The sequence below is a fragment of the Macadamia integrifolia genome, unplaced genomic scaffold (assembly GCF_013358625.1).
Source record: "Macadamia integrifolia cultivar HAES 741 unplaced genomic scaffold, SCU_Mint_v3 scaffold904, whole genome shotgun sequence".
Lineage (NCBI taxonomy): Eukaryota > Viridiplantae > Streptophyta > Magnoliopsida > Proteales > Proteaceae > Macadamia > Macadamia integrifolia.
This window is the reverse complement of record NW_024870576.1, coordinates 9,706-27,981: the sequence shown is the minus strand read 5'-3', so window position 1 is coordinate 27,981 and position 18,276 is coordinate 9,706. Positions and strand designations below refer to the sequence as shown.

The 18,276-nt window shown below is 37.1% G+C and overlaps 2 protein-coding genes across 18 annotated transcripts; both read right to left on the bottom strand.

Moving 5' to 3' along the window:
- Nucleotides 1-429: 429 nt before the first annotated feature.
- LOC122070395 lies at nt 430-8,362 on the bottom strand. Of its 17 annotated transcripts, none has more exons than XR_006137755.1 (10): nt 8,204-8,362; nt 7,990-8,093; nt 7,804-7,880; nt 7,665-7,691; nt 7,141-7,412; nt 5,257-5,391; nt 2,133-2,441; nt 1,904-1,964; nt 1,730-1,757; nt 1,169-1,505 (listed from the first exon to the last, which is right to left on the bottom strand). XR_006137755.1 is itself a non-coding variant. In XM_042634537.1 (5 exons), the coding sequence occupies exons 2-5, from the start codon at nt 2,178-2,180 to the stop codon at nt 1,325-1,327; spliced, it is 318 nt and encodes a 105-aa protein (XP_042490471.1). In that variant the 5' UTR covers nt 2,181-2,441; nt 7,665-7,794; the 3' UTR covers nt 1,169-1,324. The 17 variants fall into 17 exon arrangements, 1 of the variants encoding a protein (XP_042490471.1); XR_006137758.1 differs by having other exon boundaries at nt 7,665-7,688; XR_006137764.1 differs by lacking the exons at nt 5,257-5,391; nt 7,141-7,412 and adding an exon at nt 430-822 and having other exon boundaries at nt 1,435-1,505.
- An 8,265-nt stretch (nt 8,363-16,627) lies between these two features.
- Nucleotides 16,628-17,804, bottom strand: LOC122070396 (40S ribosomal protein S2-3-like). Its single transcript, XM_042634538.1, has one exon. It carries the CDS (start codon nt 17,773-17,775, stop codon nt 16,960-16,962), a length of 816 nt encoding a protein of 271 aa, XP_042490472.1. The 5' UTR covers nt 17,776-17,804; the 3' UTR covers nt 16,628-16,959.
- Between the last annotated feature and the right edge of the window lie 472 nt (nt 17,805-18,276).

The window sequence follows — 18,276 nt, the reverse complement described above, 5'->3', positions numbered from 1 at the left end:
GATGCCTGAAAAACAATCAGTTACTATACATTGAGCTGCATTGGGTGGGGGGAGGGATTGGGAAGACCATTCTTGTCAATAAGTTGAATATTTGGTCAAGGAAACCCCTTTTGGGAAGCAATTGCTTTCTTAAGTTGTCAAACCATTGAGTATATCATAAGTTCTAGAAATAATGCGAAGTAGAACATCAAAGTTCTTCTGAAATGAAATACAACTTAACAAGGGTGCTTAAAGGAGATCAAAGTCCATGTTACAACAATAGCATGGGACATATATCATGTTTTCTAATTGTTGTTATATGCACATCATCCAATAAATCAAGAAACTTATTTCATCGGATGGAATCACCAGTAAACTCTTTGAATTCAAGATATAATGAATGTCTATAAAAGAAATAAAATTGCAACTAAAATGTAACTAAAATCGGAGTTTTGGGAGTTCTGAGTAATTTAATGTAATTCCCAGTATTGAATTGTTGAAAAAACGGTGAGATAAATAAATAAACAACCGGTGTACCAATCCCAAGTACAAAAAGTTTCTGAACCTGTTTATTTCACTGTCTGTAAGGGAGGACTTACCATGAACCAAGACTATGAGACCCAATATCTTCAAACAAAAACCCAGGGAAGATTGACAGTGTCAGAACATATATATCAGAAAGATGTCAATTGCATAGTCTATGTTTTTAAAAAGCAATTGTTTGTTGCTCAGACGATCCAATATTTCGGAGCCTTCAGCAGCGTATAGAGATTCCAAAAGCTGCATATGTTGTATGTCAGTAGATAGAGAACTGGAACATACTCCTTCGCTTGTCATAGGAACCTGCAATCATGATAAAGTTCTGAAGGCAGCAGAAACTATTTCTTTATCATATAATCCTCATAATCATAGGCCATAAAGTTCAATATGAAACTTTGCAATGAATATATTTGGGTAAATAAGACATGCAACACACTTGTCTTTCCCTTTCCTTGGGAGGAAACTGAGGTTCTGTAGCTGAGGCCTTGGTTGGTGGTGGGAATGGTGCTTTAGGTTTATCCTTCACAAGAGCAGATTCTGCTTTTGGCTCTTGCTTATCAGCACTATCCTTTTTTGCAGGATTAGATGGCTGAGGATCCTCTTTTTCGGTTTGTCCTCAGATGGAGCAGCCTGTGTAATACCTTCACCATTCTTTGAAATGACTGGAGCATCCTTTTCTCATATGTATTTTGCATGTTCACAAACTCAAACCAAAAATAGAGACAAATAATAACACAACATACTCTTCAAAAACTTTGCCAATGTGCCATCCATGATAGATTCACCCATGAAAGGGAGGATAGCATCAACCAAGCCATCTAAAGCACAACAATGGAGAATTTAAGTTTAAGCTGCTTTGAGAAAAGGATGATCCCCAGCAAAAAATCTTCTTAATGGCACACATGTAACACGTACCGCAGTCTGAAGAGAATGACCTGATCCACATTCGGATAGGAGAATTTGTTTGAGTGAATGCAGAAATTTCCCTGCATATTCCAAGGGGTAAATCTAAGCATAAGGAACAGTAGCAATTGCATATAAAACAGTTTTTGGTTCTCTTTTTCACTTTTTTCCTTCACCACTCTCCCCCCCCCCCCCTTCTTTTTATTAGAAGCATTAAGAAGACTCTATACCATTCCAGCTTTAGATACGTGTTGGAGGTAGAATATTAAGGATCTTGATATCCACAAGATTTGAGGAAATCGCTTACCTTATATGCTTTGAACTAACTGTACCACCTGCAATAATATGAAATTAAAAGAATTAATTCTAATGAAAAAAAAAAATTTTGAAGCAATTTAGTTGCTATAATATAAACCAAGACACATATATCGTCTGTTCCTCCAAATGAGCAAATAGAGCAATATCTAGTTAATAAAATTACATAAAAAAATTTGGTCACTAAAGCTCCGGGCATGATTGGATCTTCTTCCAATAAGAAAGACCTGTACATGTGGTCATAAATAAAAGGAGTAAAAATCTTCTCTAAGTAAAGACTGTAAAGTAAAAAACTATATTAAAAATGTCTGTTAAAGAGTTTCCTCGAGCAAAAGATTTCAAGACAGGAGAAGTTCCAATACTGAGAATAGATGTGCTCTATTCGTTCTTCATACTTGGCCAAATGCACACTTGATCTTAGTTGATCCTTTAAAGATAGCCATGGAATCACCAAAGTAACCTTTCTCTCCCCATCTCTTGTATGGTATGCAGCACGAAATAGAGGATTAACAGCAGTTCCAGTCATCCATGGAAGACTCGCAGTAGTAAATATTGCAATATGCTGCTTCCTATCCATACAATCACCAGGTTCAACTGTGTGAAGGCTATGTGCCTGTCAGCTACCTTATAAGTTGTAATTCAAGGGAAATTGGCACGCAATTAGAAAGTCAAATCCTGAAGAGAACCACAAGTTGATATTTGCACTGCATTGATAGAAGACAAAAGAAATCATTAGAAAGCATAGTTCATTGATATAACCATGAAAGTATGAAGTTAACTGGTATGGGGGAGGGGTAGGAAGGAATAAGAAACTAGCTATTAAGTTAAGACAGGTTCTGAGACCATATCAATGTTACAAAGTTCCACAGATTTTACCAACTAAACAAATTGGAATCTTCCAAATTTTAATAAAAGGCTTGAAATTTTTTGGGTTTCAACAAGTAAGCCCATCCTTTCAGAGGATTAGTAACCAACCATCAGGTACCAAAAGTTTCACTTCCTCTAGATAAATTTTGGGAGGAAAGGTTCTGAATTAGGCACCAAAATTTTCTTTTCTTGCCAGTGGTTGTAATACCCCTCCCTATTTCCAATTTAAATGGGTTTTCTATTTTCTTTTGCAAAAATCTTATGTGATTCAGCTTAGGGACCTAATCCAAACCATTGTGTAATACCCCCCCGCCTCTATTTCCAATTTACATGTTTGTGATGGTAATATATATATATATATATAATAGTTTTATATGTAATTATAGATATCAATGTCATTAATGGGAACAAACAAGATAGTAGTTGGAATGGTTTGAAAATAGGACAAAAAAAGACAAAGGGGAGTTAAGATGAGAGACTTTTGGGGATGGGATGACATGTATGTATGACATTGCACAAAAGGAAGTAATATAATATATAAATATTAATTTCATTGCACAAAAGGGAGGGCTTGTCTATTGTCGGTGGAGAAGAAAATGAGAGGAAGAGTGAGATAAAGTTGGGTGGGACCTACCAATCCTTTCACCATTAACTCACCTTCCTCATTTGTTAGCTAAGAGACAAAGAAGAAAATCAAGAAAAGAAGAAGATAAGAGAAGAGAAAGGGGGAGGAATGCTCATGTACTAAGGGAGAGAGAGAGAGAGAGAGAGAGAGATGGAGGGACATGTGTGAGAGTGATGGATGGAGAGAGAGAGAGATATATGGACATGAGAAAGGGATAGGTGGAGAGAGAAAGGAAAAGGGATAGTAGAAGTTTGTTTGTAAAGGGAGGGTGTGCATACAAATCTTTCAATAAGAAAGAAAGGAAAGAAAAGAAGGGAAAGGAAAGAAGAGAGTTAAGAGGGAGATGGGCTATTGGGGTGACTGTGATTTTCTCAAATTCAGGTAAAGAAAGTGGAGGAAAGGAGGAGGAGAGAAGGACTCCAACGATTTTGGTGGAGGAAGAGCTTCTCAATTGAAATTTGAGAAAAGAAAGAGGAAGTGGAGGTGAGGTTTTTAGCTTTTCAAACCTTAGTTCTTCCATGGTTACATGAGTTTTAAAAGAAAGAGAAGGAGAGAGAGAGAGAGAGAGAAGTGAGTTGGGAGAGGAAGCTGCTGCCAAGGCCAAGTTGCAACCCAACCTCACGGCTTGCTACTGTCTAGCTGAGGTTTTGGCTTCTCCTCCCCTATTTTGGTATTTTTAAATCAACTTTGTTTAGTATAATTATGAAAAAGATTGGAAGCAACTACAGTTGGAATCCCATTATTATTTAACTTTTAAAAGGGCATTGTCTGAATGAGTTCAAAAGAGGAACCTACTTTAAGGAAATTGAAATATACATGGAACCTAGGACACTAAAGCTGATTTGATTATACTGGAAGTCTTCTAAGAGACCAGCCCCGATGGTAAAGAGGAAAGAAAAAGAAACAAAAGAAAGGGGAAGTTTATGGCTACGTATATATGAAATGATTGTGTAACATGGCCCTACTAAAGTCCTACTAAGACTACTAGTATGGATTTGTCATAATCATTAGAGAACATAGTGGACCATGATCTAATAAGTTAACTACCCACCATCTTAGTCAATATTTGTTGATTAAAGTACTACTAAGAGTCGATTACGTACCATGGACTGCTGTGTAGTATGAAAGTTCGATCATTAGAGGAATTCTTGAATTCCAAGAGTACGCAATCAGCCCAAACGCTGATTGTAAGAAAATAGACTCATAGATCTTTCTATCCATATAGGGCATGAATACTAGTTCCTTCAAAATTGGTTCAGGTTTGACACGAAAGTTACCCAAAAACAGAGGACTGCAATTACTATTTTCAGCTTCAGTCTAGTCTTGTGGACCTAGCTCGGGTCGTTAGGCCATTTAGAAATGCTCCCACATCAATCGGAGATTAAGAAACCTATGTAAAAGCCTAAGTATATGATTTGGTTGGATGGTGAGTTTCAAGTAAAAGGATCAAGTCCGGCAGTAGCATATATAACAAAGTGAAAGCTTAAGTTTAGGAGTGATTACATACTTGAGTCATTAAGTTTGAAGTAATAAATTCTTATGTAGGTGATACAATTGCCAGAGAACGTTAGCAGAAAGTGGTTCTCACAGTTATTTTTGTACATCATCTACAGGTGAGGGGAATTCGGCCATATCCTTGCATGTTTTGCCATTTATAGTATATATATTCATTGCCTCTAAGATCTGTTTTATTTTTTTATATGTATCAAAATATTGTTTTCATGATTTTCTTTATAAGTGTGAGGCATGATAGACATAAGATAAAATTAAGGCGTAAAATGGACCGAAGCTAAAAGTTGTCAAAGTCCTTTCCAACAGAGGAACTGGGAAGGATAATGGGGTCTTTTAATGCCCACCCTGCTGGTATGGGACAGTCAGGGGAGGACCAATAAGGGCTCCATCAATATCCTGTTCCACCCAAATGTTGAAATTGACAGTGACAACTGGATGCCGAAGTTGGTAAGCAAGACAACAAAGAATAAAAAAAAATAAAAGAAAAGATTAAAGATACACTCTCAAGACACGACCTAGATCCTTTGAGCTAAAGAGCAAGAAAAGGGCGAGGCGTTGAGAGAGGAGCTTGTGGGATGAATTCTCAAGACACGACCCAGATCCTTTGAGCTCAAGAGCAAGACGAGGGCGAGGCGTTGAGGGAAAACATCCTATCCAAAAGTAAGCAAGTAAAGGTAAAAGAATAAGAAAAAGAGTAAGAAAGAAAAGATAGGTTAAAGAGGAAAAATGATAATGTTGAGGTTGATAATTATTTGATTTTGAATGCCATGCGTGTCAGTATATGTATGATCAGATATATTATATTTTCAGATTTATGCATTGACAAAAGTAGCACGTGATTTGTATGATGTTTCTTTAGTCATGCATGTTTTGCTTCATGATATGATTGTGTTTTCTTCACTAAGCTAGTTGAGCTTACCCCATGATATATAACTATTTTACAGAGCCAGAACATGTGCCATGTCGTTGTGCACAATGTGTATTTGGTGATAGAGGTGCTGATTTTCCTTCCTCTAAGGAATAATCTGAAGATATAACTATTCCAGACTTTACTAGACTTTTTGAAAGAATATTGTAATAACTTTACAATGGATTACAGTACGTTTAATGTATTTGATAGATATAGACATATTAAGACTGTTAATGTGTAATGAAGTTATAAGTATGACGACTTAGCTTCCGCTGTAGAAATTTTGATATATTTTCAGATTAGTTTTCGCTGTGTATATGTGTTTGGGTAAAAGAATTGTAAGATTATGCCGTTATTTAACGGTGGCCCGCGAGGGCCTGCACCCATATCTTACCCGGATTTGGGGGCGTTACAGTGGTGGGTTTTCAAGAGCTACTACTTTTGTTGGGTTCTTGGAACTGCTGCACAGGTTACTACTTTTCTCCTTTTCTTTTCACTTAATCTGGTTTATCAATGTAAATTCAGCACCCAAATTCACTTATCACCTAGCCTAATTGGATTGAGGATGATTGAAAGGTGAACCAAGTACTATGTATAAACATCATATATGCTTATTTAAAATGCTGCTAGCTGTTATAAAATATAAATAAATAAAATAAGAAATAGAAGACATAAGGACTATGAAAATAAATCAGGATCTGTATACCAAGGATTATGGCCAATTGATCAACCACCATTCATTTTCAAAAGAAAGACATAGTACAAGCATTTAAGTAGGTAACATACTTACTATTTGTAGAGTGGTTCATAGCACAAAAGATACATTCTAATTGGGTTCGAGGACAAAGTAACCTTATAAAAAGCAGAAGCAATGGACCAAGAATTCAGCACAAACCAATGCTCTAAAATCAAGAACAGAGCTTAAGTTGGAGGAACAGATGAGAAAGAACTCCACATCCCCTGAAGAAGTTACACATATAGAATGTTTCATACCAAATTATTTTGAACCATATAGGTGCAACAATTTCCTGTAAGCCATGGTAATAATTAAATGTTCCAACAATTGACATGACTTTAGGTCTAGCAGTCGAAAACTGCAGTAAAATATCTCCTATGCCATGTTTCTCTACGAAAAATTTAAGGAATTTAGTTGAATAATTTTTTTACTGTATATAGTAATTTTCTGAGTTTGTTGTACAATTATTGTTTCATTTGTTTGTATTAGTTGGAAAGTTTTCTTTATGCTGTTGTTGTTGTTGGAACTTCACAACTTCTTACCTATGATCAGATGGAACCTAAAAAGAATACATACTCATGGCAGAATGTAATTTCATAAAGAGTAATAACTCTGGCATAACTGTTTAAGTAGATATATTCTTCTATTTCCATTTTAAAGCAGCAGAACAAGATACTGACTTGATACAGGAACCTTGTGATTTTAGCTGTTGTATTCAATTTGAGGGGAACCCAAACTAAGAGGGAACCAGACCTCAGATCTCATAACAAAGAAGATGACATTGAATATGACTCTTGCTGTTTCCTTCATTAGATTAACTCTTTAAATACATGAGACATTGGAACCATCCATTGACCCAAACCAGATGAGAGTGATGATGTGAACAATTGAAGAGGTGGACTGCTGCGGACTGCTGTGGATGGTGAGATCACTTTCAACCAAGGTTTCTGTGAATATTCTTCTGAAATATAGAGAGGAGAGTCAAGAGAGAAGGTAACTCGAGAGAGAGAGAGAGAGGATATATCCTGTTTTAGGTTTAAAAAAAAAAAATAGTGTTATTATTGATAACAAAATTAAACAAAATTAGGAAAGCAATTGAAGAAAGGAGAAATAAACCAGGCACATACAGGAACCGATTGACAGGAAAGCAAGGAGATAGAAAAGATTATAAAGAAGGGGAAGGGGATAGGGGATAGGGGATGGGGGTGGGTTTCTCATCCCAACGGTGTCTCAACTTCGGTTAATCATGAATGCATAAAAGTTCGAAAAAGGCTTACCTCCTCCTCCTTCTTCTTCTTCTTCTTCTTCAAGAAATCACAACAGAGAAACAATCATGAGTGTAAAAGATCTAAAAAAAAAAGGCTCACCTTCTTCTAGGACAAAAGCATACTAATAAAATTACCCAAATACAAATACCTCTTCAGAAATCAGGAATTGAATTGAAAGAGATAGCATCCCTGCAAGGCTGCATTGCTGCTGTAGTCATATCTTGCCTGTGAACCATTTCGAATAATGATGAAATACTCCAATCGTTTAGTCACAGAAGTGTGATAAACAAAGAAAAAACAGAGACTCAGATAGAGAGAGATAGGGAAAGCACACCCATATTGATGGTAGCCTATGGCCATCTCGACAATTCCGTTTCCTTCGGTCTCTTTGCGGCCATGGTTGCGGCTGCTCTAATGGTTGGCTAGAGTCGTTGGAATCTGATGGAGGACAGAGTTCCATTCGAAAACGAGAAGCTCATCAAGTTATTCCCACTGAAAAATCCTATTTCAAATGAACGAAAGAGAATAAAAGGGTTAAGACACATTACCTGGTTTGCCTTAATACCTGATTTTGCCGGAATGCTGAACGCCGACATATGAGGTGCTAGAAAGGAAATGGAGGAGCGGCCGATGCATAGCAAGAAAGCGAGGGGTTAGGCTCATCTACTGCACAATAGAGGTGGCGGCTCAGATCCAAGGCTTGAAACGTCTCAAGGCGTGTGATTATGTCTTGGATTTCATGTCAAAGTGTTTTAAGGCATCGGATCTGAACCGCCACCTTCATTGCGCAATAGAGATGCTAAATCCGAAAAACAGAGGGGTAGAAACCTAGGGCGCACAGAGAGAGGCCAGACAAATTCAGCTAAATTTGTTACAGTGAATCATGAAAAATCTTTTCCTTCCAAATAAAAAACAATTATAGACAATCTTCTCACGTCCAAGAGATCCACAGTGATTTTTTTTATTCACATACTAACTTTTTTTCCTTTTTTCTTTTTTTGGTAATACATATCGATATCTACTTTAAATTACGAAACATGATGGCGAGAGAATCGTGGACTATCTTATAAAAAATAAAAATAAAAATTAAGGGTATCTCGACGAATCTAAAAATAATAAAAAAATATATATACATATAAAAAATAATGAGACAATGATAGTATTTTTAAAAAAAAATATATAATAATCTAAAAAAATTAACCACGAAGTATGAGTATATGCTCTTATATGATAGTAGAATATTTTGTATAACAAAATATTTCCTTCTATATCTTATTTGGTTTTGTATGTATACTAGACCATTAGCAATGGTTAAGAAAACCAATGCCTATTGAGATCTTGTATTAACGGTGATTTTTTGTAACCCCCATTATGTAAATGTTAGCAAAATTATCTTGTACCATCCCTAAATTTAAAATTAATATCATGTAACATCCTCGTTTGCAACCGCACCCCTGATGCATATTGTTAGCTTAGAAATGGAAAAGACCCTTTTGACCATGTTATGTCCCTTTATATAACAACCCATGGTTGAGAATATACCCACACTTCTATATGTGTTTTGGTGTTAACAAAACACATATATCCTTAATTTAATTTGATAAGTGTGATTAGCATGAGAAGAAACACACTTTGGATAGCTCAAGTCAAGAACTCAATACAACCTTGAAGCTTAAAGAGATAACATTCTAAGTATGGAATGCCAAGACTCAAGTTGAAGACTTCAAGACTCAAGTTGAAAACTTCAAGACTCAAGATGAAGACCCTAGGATAGGGCAGTACACCTTGTATAATGTACATACTCTATATATGCATGAATCTCATGCATTGCATAAGATCATGATAGAATGACCTTAGGACATCCCTTAAGCAAGTATGGTAGCCCTTAGGTGGTATGGTACATACTCATCATATGTGTTCTAGCAATATTCTTTGAAAATCACAATGACCTGAGTTAAGGGCATTTTTGATTACCTGAAAGTTGGAATCAAGATATGAACCCTTCATAGACATTGTAAGAAATTGAGTCACAATTCCAACTCAACTAATTTTAGTTCAATCTGAGGTCGAACCAAAAAGTTATGGTCAAAACATTGATGACTAGTCAGTATGATAACATTATGTCAAAACAATCTATCATGTTGGCAGTCGACCGACTGCAAGCCCCGGTTGATCGAAACTGTCCGAGACCATAGCCAATCGATCAGTGACTGTCTGAAAGTGCTCCAATGGCTATATTTTAGCCCTAACGGCTCTTTTCGATCAATCAGCTACTGATGGCAGTCGACTGGTAGACCCAAAATACTACCATTAGAGCTTGATTTGCTGCCTAAAATGCTCTCCTAAGTTCACCTATAAATACCTAAGGTGCTCTTAACTAAATAATCATAAATTCTTAACATTAAGAGCAATATAGTGAGCATACAAGAGTCAAAAAGCTATTTTATCCTACTTGAGTTGTTCGGTCTTCCAAATCTCACAAAAAACTCAAGCCTCAATCAAGTCTTTTACATTCTCCTGTGCAAGTCAAAGCTATATAGGAGGCTTCATAAAAGGGTGCATTATTTATTTCTCATTTTCATCATTTGCACCACATTAGAGGTATTCCTCTTATTCCACTTTTCTCTATTTTATTATTTTTACAATTTCAGACTGTACTTTGGATTGTAAAGATTCTCTTATCCTAAAAAAGTAAGGTGTCTCTCTACCTGCAAAAGAGATTGTAAAGGCACTTCTCTGCCTGTAAAGGGGATTTGTAAGATTACTTTTATCCACAAAAGATTATAAAGGTTTTCTTCACTACTTACTGTACTGAAAGAGAGAACTAGTAGAATACCTTACAAGATGATTCTTGTAGGAAGTGGACTAGACTCGGAATGAATCGAACCACTATAAATCCTTTGTTGTGTGATTGTGTTTATTTTATTTATTCTGCATTATTTTTAAGTCACAATCAGGCTTAGGGATATTATCTAGAAAAGTTTAAATTTTCACTAGTATAACTTATTCACTCCCTCTCTAGATTATTTCAATTGGTATTAGAGCAGGAGCTCAATTTATTTAGGACTATTTCAGTCTTAACAGTGAGTCAAAGACCATAGCCACATCCCAAGGACACCAGAGGGCATGAACGCCTTGAGACCCCCTTACTTTAACGGAGAAAACTTTTCTTTTTAGAAGTACAGATTTAAGAACTTTGTGTGTGGGCATAACATTCTTATATAGAGGGCCATAGAGAATGAACAGTACACCATCACCAAGGTCGTGGATGGAAAGACAGTGCTAAAGGATAAAAAGGAATGGACAGCGGATGACATAGTCCTAATCCAATACAACTTTCGAGCTATCACATTTCTTCAGTGTGCCCTCAACGAGCAAGAGTTCAACCGGGTCATAGCATGAGATATAGCCAAAGAAATTTGGGACATGCTCCTAGTCACACACGAAGGTACGGAAGAGGTAAAAGAGAGAAGGTAGATCAACTCATCTCCGATTATGAATCGTTTATTATGAAAGAAGATGAATCTATAACTTCCATATTTACCCGTTTTACTAACATTGTAAATAGCCTTAAGAGTTTAGGCAAAGCCTATACTAACGCTGAGAAATTCAAAAAAATTCTAAGAGCCTTACAACCGCTTGGAGGCCTAAGAAGACAGCCATTGAAGAAGCAAAAGATCTAACAAAGATATCCCTTGACTACCTTTTGGGATCCTTACAAACCCATGAAGTTGAGCTAAAAGCTGACAAGCCAACCTCTGAAAATAAAAGAAGAACTATAGCGCTAAAATCTTCTCAAACAATAGAAGAGGTAAGCGATGATGATGAAAATGAAGAGTTCGACATGGAGAATGAAATATCACTCATCATAAGGAAGTTCAACAAATTCCTTAAAAAGAAAGGAAGAATGCAACATAAGAACAAATCCTACGGAGATAACACCCATGGAGAAAAAGGTAAGTCTAAATTCAAAACTAAGGAAAGTTCGTTTAAAGATATTGTGTGTTTTGAGCATAGAAAGTCAAGTCATTTCAGAACTGACTATCCACACAAATCAAAGAAGAAGGCTTATGCAGCCACATATGACTCAAGTGATGGAGAAGAAAAAAGCGACTCCGAAGAAGAAGTCACCAACCTAGCTTTAATGGCTATCAGAGATGAAGATCAAGAAATATGTCAAACAAAACTTGATTCTCTCATAAATGACTCTAATGAAGAACTTCAAGAAGCCTTCGAGGCCCTATATGAAGAAACTCTGAAATTAGAGTCAGATAAAAATAATCTGGAAAAAGAAGTTGATATATCCAACAAAAGAGTGACTTCAAAGGTGAGTGAACTTGAGGAAGAAAACTCCAAGTTAAACTCCACGCTTTGCATCTTTACCCAAGGGTAAAGGAACCTTGACAACCTCCTTGGATCTCAAAGGAAATGTCCTAATGAAAGAGAAGGACTGGGCTATAATGGACAAAATCCATCCAAGAGAAAAGAAAAAAAAAATGAGAATCCAAGACAGAGTGACCAAGGTAACCAACCATCCACTTCTTATGTCAAATATGGTTTTTGTAAAAAGACAGGGCATTTCGTAAACCAATGTAATGCTAGGAAAAGAAAGAGCACAAACTCTCAAATTGAGAGACCTAGGACTAGAGTAAACCATGCTTACTATTACACACCCCAAAGAAAGCAATACAGGCCTCAAGAGAATCCTAGACCTAAGTCTAGATATAGAAGATCCCAACCGCAAAGAGAATACTCTATTAAAAGGCCCCAAAGGCAATACCAAGATTATGGGAACTACCCTCGAAAGTCTTATAGACCTCATGGGAAATACTAAGCTCAAGGATCCTATAGACCTCAAAGGTACTATACTCCTCAAAGACCAGATGGGTCATATGAACCTCAAAGGAACCAAAGATACCCAAGATCATTTCAAAGGCAGAACCAAAGACCTAAAAAGTATAAGACCACTTGGATTCCAATAGGAACATTCGATACTAACAATGATGGACCCATGAGATTATGGGGACTAATGTACGATTGAACTACTGTTGTAGGTTTGCTTGAAGAATAAGGTGGAAGCCGAGTGGGTAATCGATAGTGGATGCTCCAAACATATGACATCCAAAAAGAACCTATTTTCATGCTTACGGGACTACGACGGAGGATGGGTCTCCTTTGGAGATTACAGGAAAAGAAAAATTACTGGATTGGAAAGATAAAACTTGGAGGTATTTCAATTTCAAATGTGTATTTTATGAAAAATATGAACTATAATCTTCTAAGTGTAAGTCAATTATGTGGTATTGGATACAAAGTAGAATTTGATGTTTCTCACTGTTATATCAAATATGCAAATAATAGTCTAATTCTAAAATGATCTAAGAAGAACAATATTTATGTTTGCATGCTTGAAAAACAAGTCCCTTGAATGCATGTTTGGTTTATAACCATAGTGAATCCTCATTATGGCATAGAAGACTTGGACATGTGAATGTCAAGTTAATCCAAACCATTGCATCCAAGGATCTTGTTAGGAATCTTCCTAAAATCAAATATGAGAAAAATAATTTTTGTGATGCTTGTCAAAAAGGCAAACAAACCAAAGTTTTCCATAAGTCGAAGAATATTGTTTCTTCTTAAGCCCTTTGGAACTCCTTCACTTAGATTTGTTTAGACTTATTAATGTATGTAGTATGAATGGTAAAACTTATACTTTTATAATTGTAGATGACTACTCTAGATACACATGGACTATCTTTTTAAGAAATAAATATAACGTCTTCGATGAGTTTGTAACTTTGTACAAGGGATTACAAAATCAGAAAGGGTATATAGTAACCTCTGTGAGGAGCAACCATGGAGTAGAATTTGACAATATAAGTCAGTTTGACTTATATTGCAATAAGTATGGAATTGACCAAAATTTCTTGGCTCCTAGAACACCTCAATCTAATGGGGTTGTTGAAAAGAAAAACATGTCACTACAAGAGACGCCTAGATCAATGCTCAATGAGTATTCTTTGCCTAAATATTTCTGGGTTGAAGCTGTGAATACAGCTTGTTATGTGCTTAATCGTATAATTCTTAGACCTTTGCTTTCTAAGACCCCATATGAGCTGTATTTTAGTAAACTACCAAAGGTAGATTACCTTAGAGTATTTGGTTATAAGTGTTTCATCGTTAACACTAAAAACCATCTTGAAAAAATTGATGCAAAATCTGATGAAGGAATATTCTTAGGATATTCTCTCAACAGTAGAGCATATAGAGTTTTCAATAAAAAGTCATTAATGGTTAAAGAATCCATGAATATTAGATTTGATGAATCATTGCCTAATGACTTGAATAAATCTCCTATTGATGATGATGATACTATGTTTGATGAGATAAAGAACAAAGTGAATGATGTTTCTCTTGATGATTCTAAGGTAAAAACAAATGATTTTACTATTGAAAAATTAGAAACACTACCTAAGGAAGTTATCCCCTATAGGAATTATCCCTTAGAAAACATTATAGGGGATCTAGATGGAAAAATCCAAACTAGATCTAAAACCCGAGTGGTATGCAACCACACTGCATTTATCTCAAGGATTGAACCCAAGAACATAAAAGAACCACTAAAAGATAGTGATTGAATTGTTGCTATGCAAGAAGAACTCCACCAGTTTGAAAAAAACAAGGTATGAGAACTTGTCCCAAAACCTGACCACCACACCGTCATTGGTGCCAAGTGGATTTTCATAATAAACTGGATGAAGATGGAAACATAGGAAGGAACAAAGCTAGATTAGTAGCCAAAGGGTATAATCAGCAAGAAGGAATAGACTATGATGAAACATATGCACCTGTAGCAAGACTAGAATCTATTAGAATGCTACTCACTTTTGCATGTCATCAAAATTTTAAATTATATCAAATGGATGTAAAAAGTGCCATCTTGAATGGTTACATTCAAGAGGAGGTATACGTAGCTCAACCCCTGGTTTTGAAAATCCAAAGTTTTCAAACTTGAGAAAGCCCTTTATGGACTTAAACAAGCTCCTACAACTTGGTATGAAAGATTGAGTACTTTCTTAATTGAAAGTGGCTTCTCAAGGGGGAGAATTAACACTACCCTGTTTGTGAAGAACAAGGATGAAACATACTCATTGTTCAGATTTATGTAGATGATATCAGTTTCGGCTCAACTGAATTTAGTAAGAAGATGAACAATGAATTTGAAATGAGTATGATGGGAGAATTAAACTTCTTCCTAGGACTTCAGATTAAACAAACTAAAAATGACATATTTATAAACTAAAGCAAGTACATCAAGGAGCTTCTAAAGAAATTTGACATTAACAATAAAAAGTCTCCAGATACTCCGATGAGCTCATCCTTGAAGCCCACCAAGGATGAAGATGGCATTTCTAAGCATGTTACTAGATATAGAGGCATGATTGAGAGCCTTCTATATCTAACAGCAAGTAGACCGGACATCATGTACAGGGTATGTGCATGTGCTCGATTTCAAGCTGATCCTAAGAAATCTCACCTCACTGCTGTAAAAAGAATTTTTAAATATTTGAAAAGCACGTGTGATGTGGGATTATGGCATCCTAAAAACCAATCCCTTGACTTAGTTAGTTTCTCAGAAACTGACTTTGCAGGCTGCCATATTGACAGAAAAAGTACCAGTGGTACCTGTCACTTCCTTAGCTCATGCCTCGTTTCTTGGTATAGCAAGAAACAAAACTCCGTTGCTTTATCTACCACCGAAGCCGAATATGTTGCCACTGGTAGATGTTGTGTCCAAATCCTCTGGATGAAGCAAACTGACCTTGGAGTGAAGTTCGAATCTTGCCCAATTATGTGCGTTAACACCAATGCCATCAACTTGAGTAAAAACCCCATTTTTCACTCAAGAGCAAAGCACATAGACATTCGACACCACTTCCTGCGTGATACCATTCAGAATGGCAATGTCTCCCTTGAGTATATCGAAATAGAGAAACAACTCACAGATATCTTCACTAAACCCCAAGGTGAAGAAAGGTTTTGTATCTTGAGAAAGAAGCTTGGAATTTGCAACCCATTTGGGTAAAGAATAAATTCTTACCATGCATAATTAAGCCTCTGATAAACCAGATTCGTAAACCCCCTCAAAAATCACTTTTTCTGGGTTTTCTGGAAAAACCTACAAATGCCGATCGACTGCCCCTGACAGAACCAAACTCTACTCGATCGCTAATAATGAGCTAATCGACCACCTCTGACTGAATGGTCTTTGGTCAATCGCCACAACCTACTGGCAAACCGTCGCTGCCAAAAAATCATGATCTCCTCTTTTAAAACCCGACTGTTTTGGGTTCATTTCTTCATTTTAAGAGACCAAAACCCCTTAGAATCCTATTTCGACTATTTCTCTCCCAAAACCCTAACCTAGACTACATCTAAAACCTAGATCTACAAAGATCTTCAATATGTCTCTCAAAACCCTTGATTTCCTTCAACTTCTTGACTTTTCCTCTCCATGGAGCCTCAATGCCCTCTCAAGGCTGAGAAAACCGTGGCTCACAAAGGGAAAAGGAAGGTTTCAAGCAGAGAAAGCTGGTTCTCCTCATCTATTGCTCAAGAATCATGGGAGATGTTCATTCCTCGGCAGATTGAGAAAGGAAGAACCATAAATACCGATTCTCTCTCCAGGTATGCTATCAAAGAACACATTGATGCTTTAGCTTGGGGAAACAACCTTACCTTCTCTGGTGAAGATGATACTCTTCAGGTTTATTCCTATGTGAAGGGTGTTCACATAGACATAGATATTCTGATATTGGGAGAAATCCTTGGCATATCTGTAGAAGGTGACCTTAAATGCTACCAACCCAAGACCTACATTGATACAATCTACTCGAATATTATGAAACAATATGCCAACACCCACAAGATCAAAGCCATTTTTTTTTTTTTTTTTTTTTTTAACCAAAATATGATGCATGAAAACCAAAAACATGATAATAAAAAGAATATGTTCACATAAATGCCCACACTAGAGAAAAGAAACAAGAAAAACAACATAACACATAAGGAACAGTTGCTCGGCAGAAAACAAAAAATTAAATTGGGTGTAGCATTCTAAGGATGTTACTACAATCTAAATCTAATTTTCAAAAAAAAAAAATGGAAAAGAAAAGGAAAAAAAAGGGAAGAAGCAAGAAAACTTGTCCAGAAAGGAAACTCCACTGAAACATCTATCCGCCATTGTCCAACAAACAAAACTTATCCATAGGGGGTGGGGTATGCTGCTAAGCAAAAAATCCATCTATTCCAACTTGTCTTCCTCAAATATGATTGCCTTTGCAGTAGGTTTTGATAGTGAATCCGTGAACTCCTGGAAAGGAGACTTTGTGAAGCGTGTCTCCCTCCAGAAGTCGGGAGTAAGGAAACCGTATGTCTTCAGAAGGCAGTCAAAAGTGGCCTTGACGAAATTCCCGAGAGTTTTCGTCGACCCACGAGAAGAAGTGAACACATCATCAATCCCAGCGAACTGAAGAACCTTTTTCGGCACCCTAGCAGCAACAATACCAGCACCTCGCGGAGCAGGCACCATCCTGACCGTAACAGAGCCACACTTGCCAGTAACCTTACAGGGCACAGTGTGAGGCTTCCCGATCTTATTACCCCAGTAACCTCTCCTAACAGGTATGACAGACAACTTCGCAAGAATGATTGATCCACGAATAGCAGTCGCAACCTCCTTGCTACGCTTCACACCCAACCCAACATGACCATTAGTATCACCCACAACAACGAAGGCCTTAAAACGGGTTCTTTGACCTGCTCTGGTCTGTTTCTGAACAGGCATAATCTTCATAACCTCATCCTTGAGATTAGGTAAGAGGGTTTCGATAATCTGGTGCTCCTTCACAGGAAGTGAGTGAAGATAGATGTGTTCCAAGGTTTTGATCTTCCCTTCTTTCACGAGTCTCCCTAGTTTGGTGACGGGTACCCATTTCTCCTCTTCTTCTCGCCGACCACCACCACGACGACCGCCGCGTCCGCGTCCACGGTCGCCACGGCCACCACCACGTCCGAAACCACGGCCAAAGCCGCCTCTTTCCCCACCTCTTTCCGCCATCTTCGTCTGCTGAGTTCTCTAGCTTTCGAAGGGTTTAAGATCAAAGCCATTGAACTTACTAATTTGGGGCGGATAGTCAACCTCATTATTTCCTACAACATCCTACCAAAGTGTGGTCACAGAGATGTGGTCTCACCATTCCATGCTTACCTTACCTACTGTGTCTGTAAGACCGTGAGCATCAATCTTCCCTACATCCTGCTCAAAACCTTGATTGCCCATGGTGACAAACTTCAGAAGGGAAATCTTCCCTATGGAAGTATGATCTGTCACATTCTGGATTATTTTCATGAGGATTTCTCTAATGAAATCTTTGAGCCTCTCTCTCAAGAGATCGACATCTCCACCATTCGCAAGATGAACCTCCTTCCTATGAAGACCACTGCCTCAAAGAAGACTGCTACTAGATCAAGTTAGCCACAGGGACAAGGAACTGATGACTCATCAGCCTATGAGACCGTTGCTGTTCTTGAGAAGTTTGGTAACATCATCCTTGCCTAG

Coding starts and splice junctions, on each gene's coding strand:
- LOC122070395 (XM_042634537.1), bottom strand. CDS start 2,180: ATGGCTATCTTTAAAGGATCAACTAAGATCAAGTGTGCATTTGGCCAA. Junction 1,965..2,132: donor TCAAGTGTGCATTTGGCCAA/GTATGAAGAACG, acceptor CCACATGTACAG/GTCTTTCTTATTGGAAGAAG. Junction 1,758..1,903: donor TAGTGACCAAATTTTTTTAT/GTAATTTTATTA, acceptor ATATTATTGCAG/GTGGTACAGTTAGTTCAAAG.
- LOC122070396 (XM_042634538.1), bottom strand. CDS start 17,775: ATGGCGGAAAGAGGTGGGGAAAGAGGCGGCTTTGGCCGTGGTTTCGGA.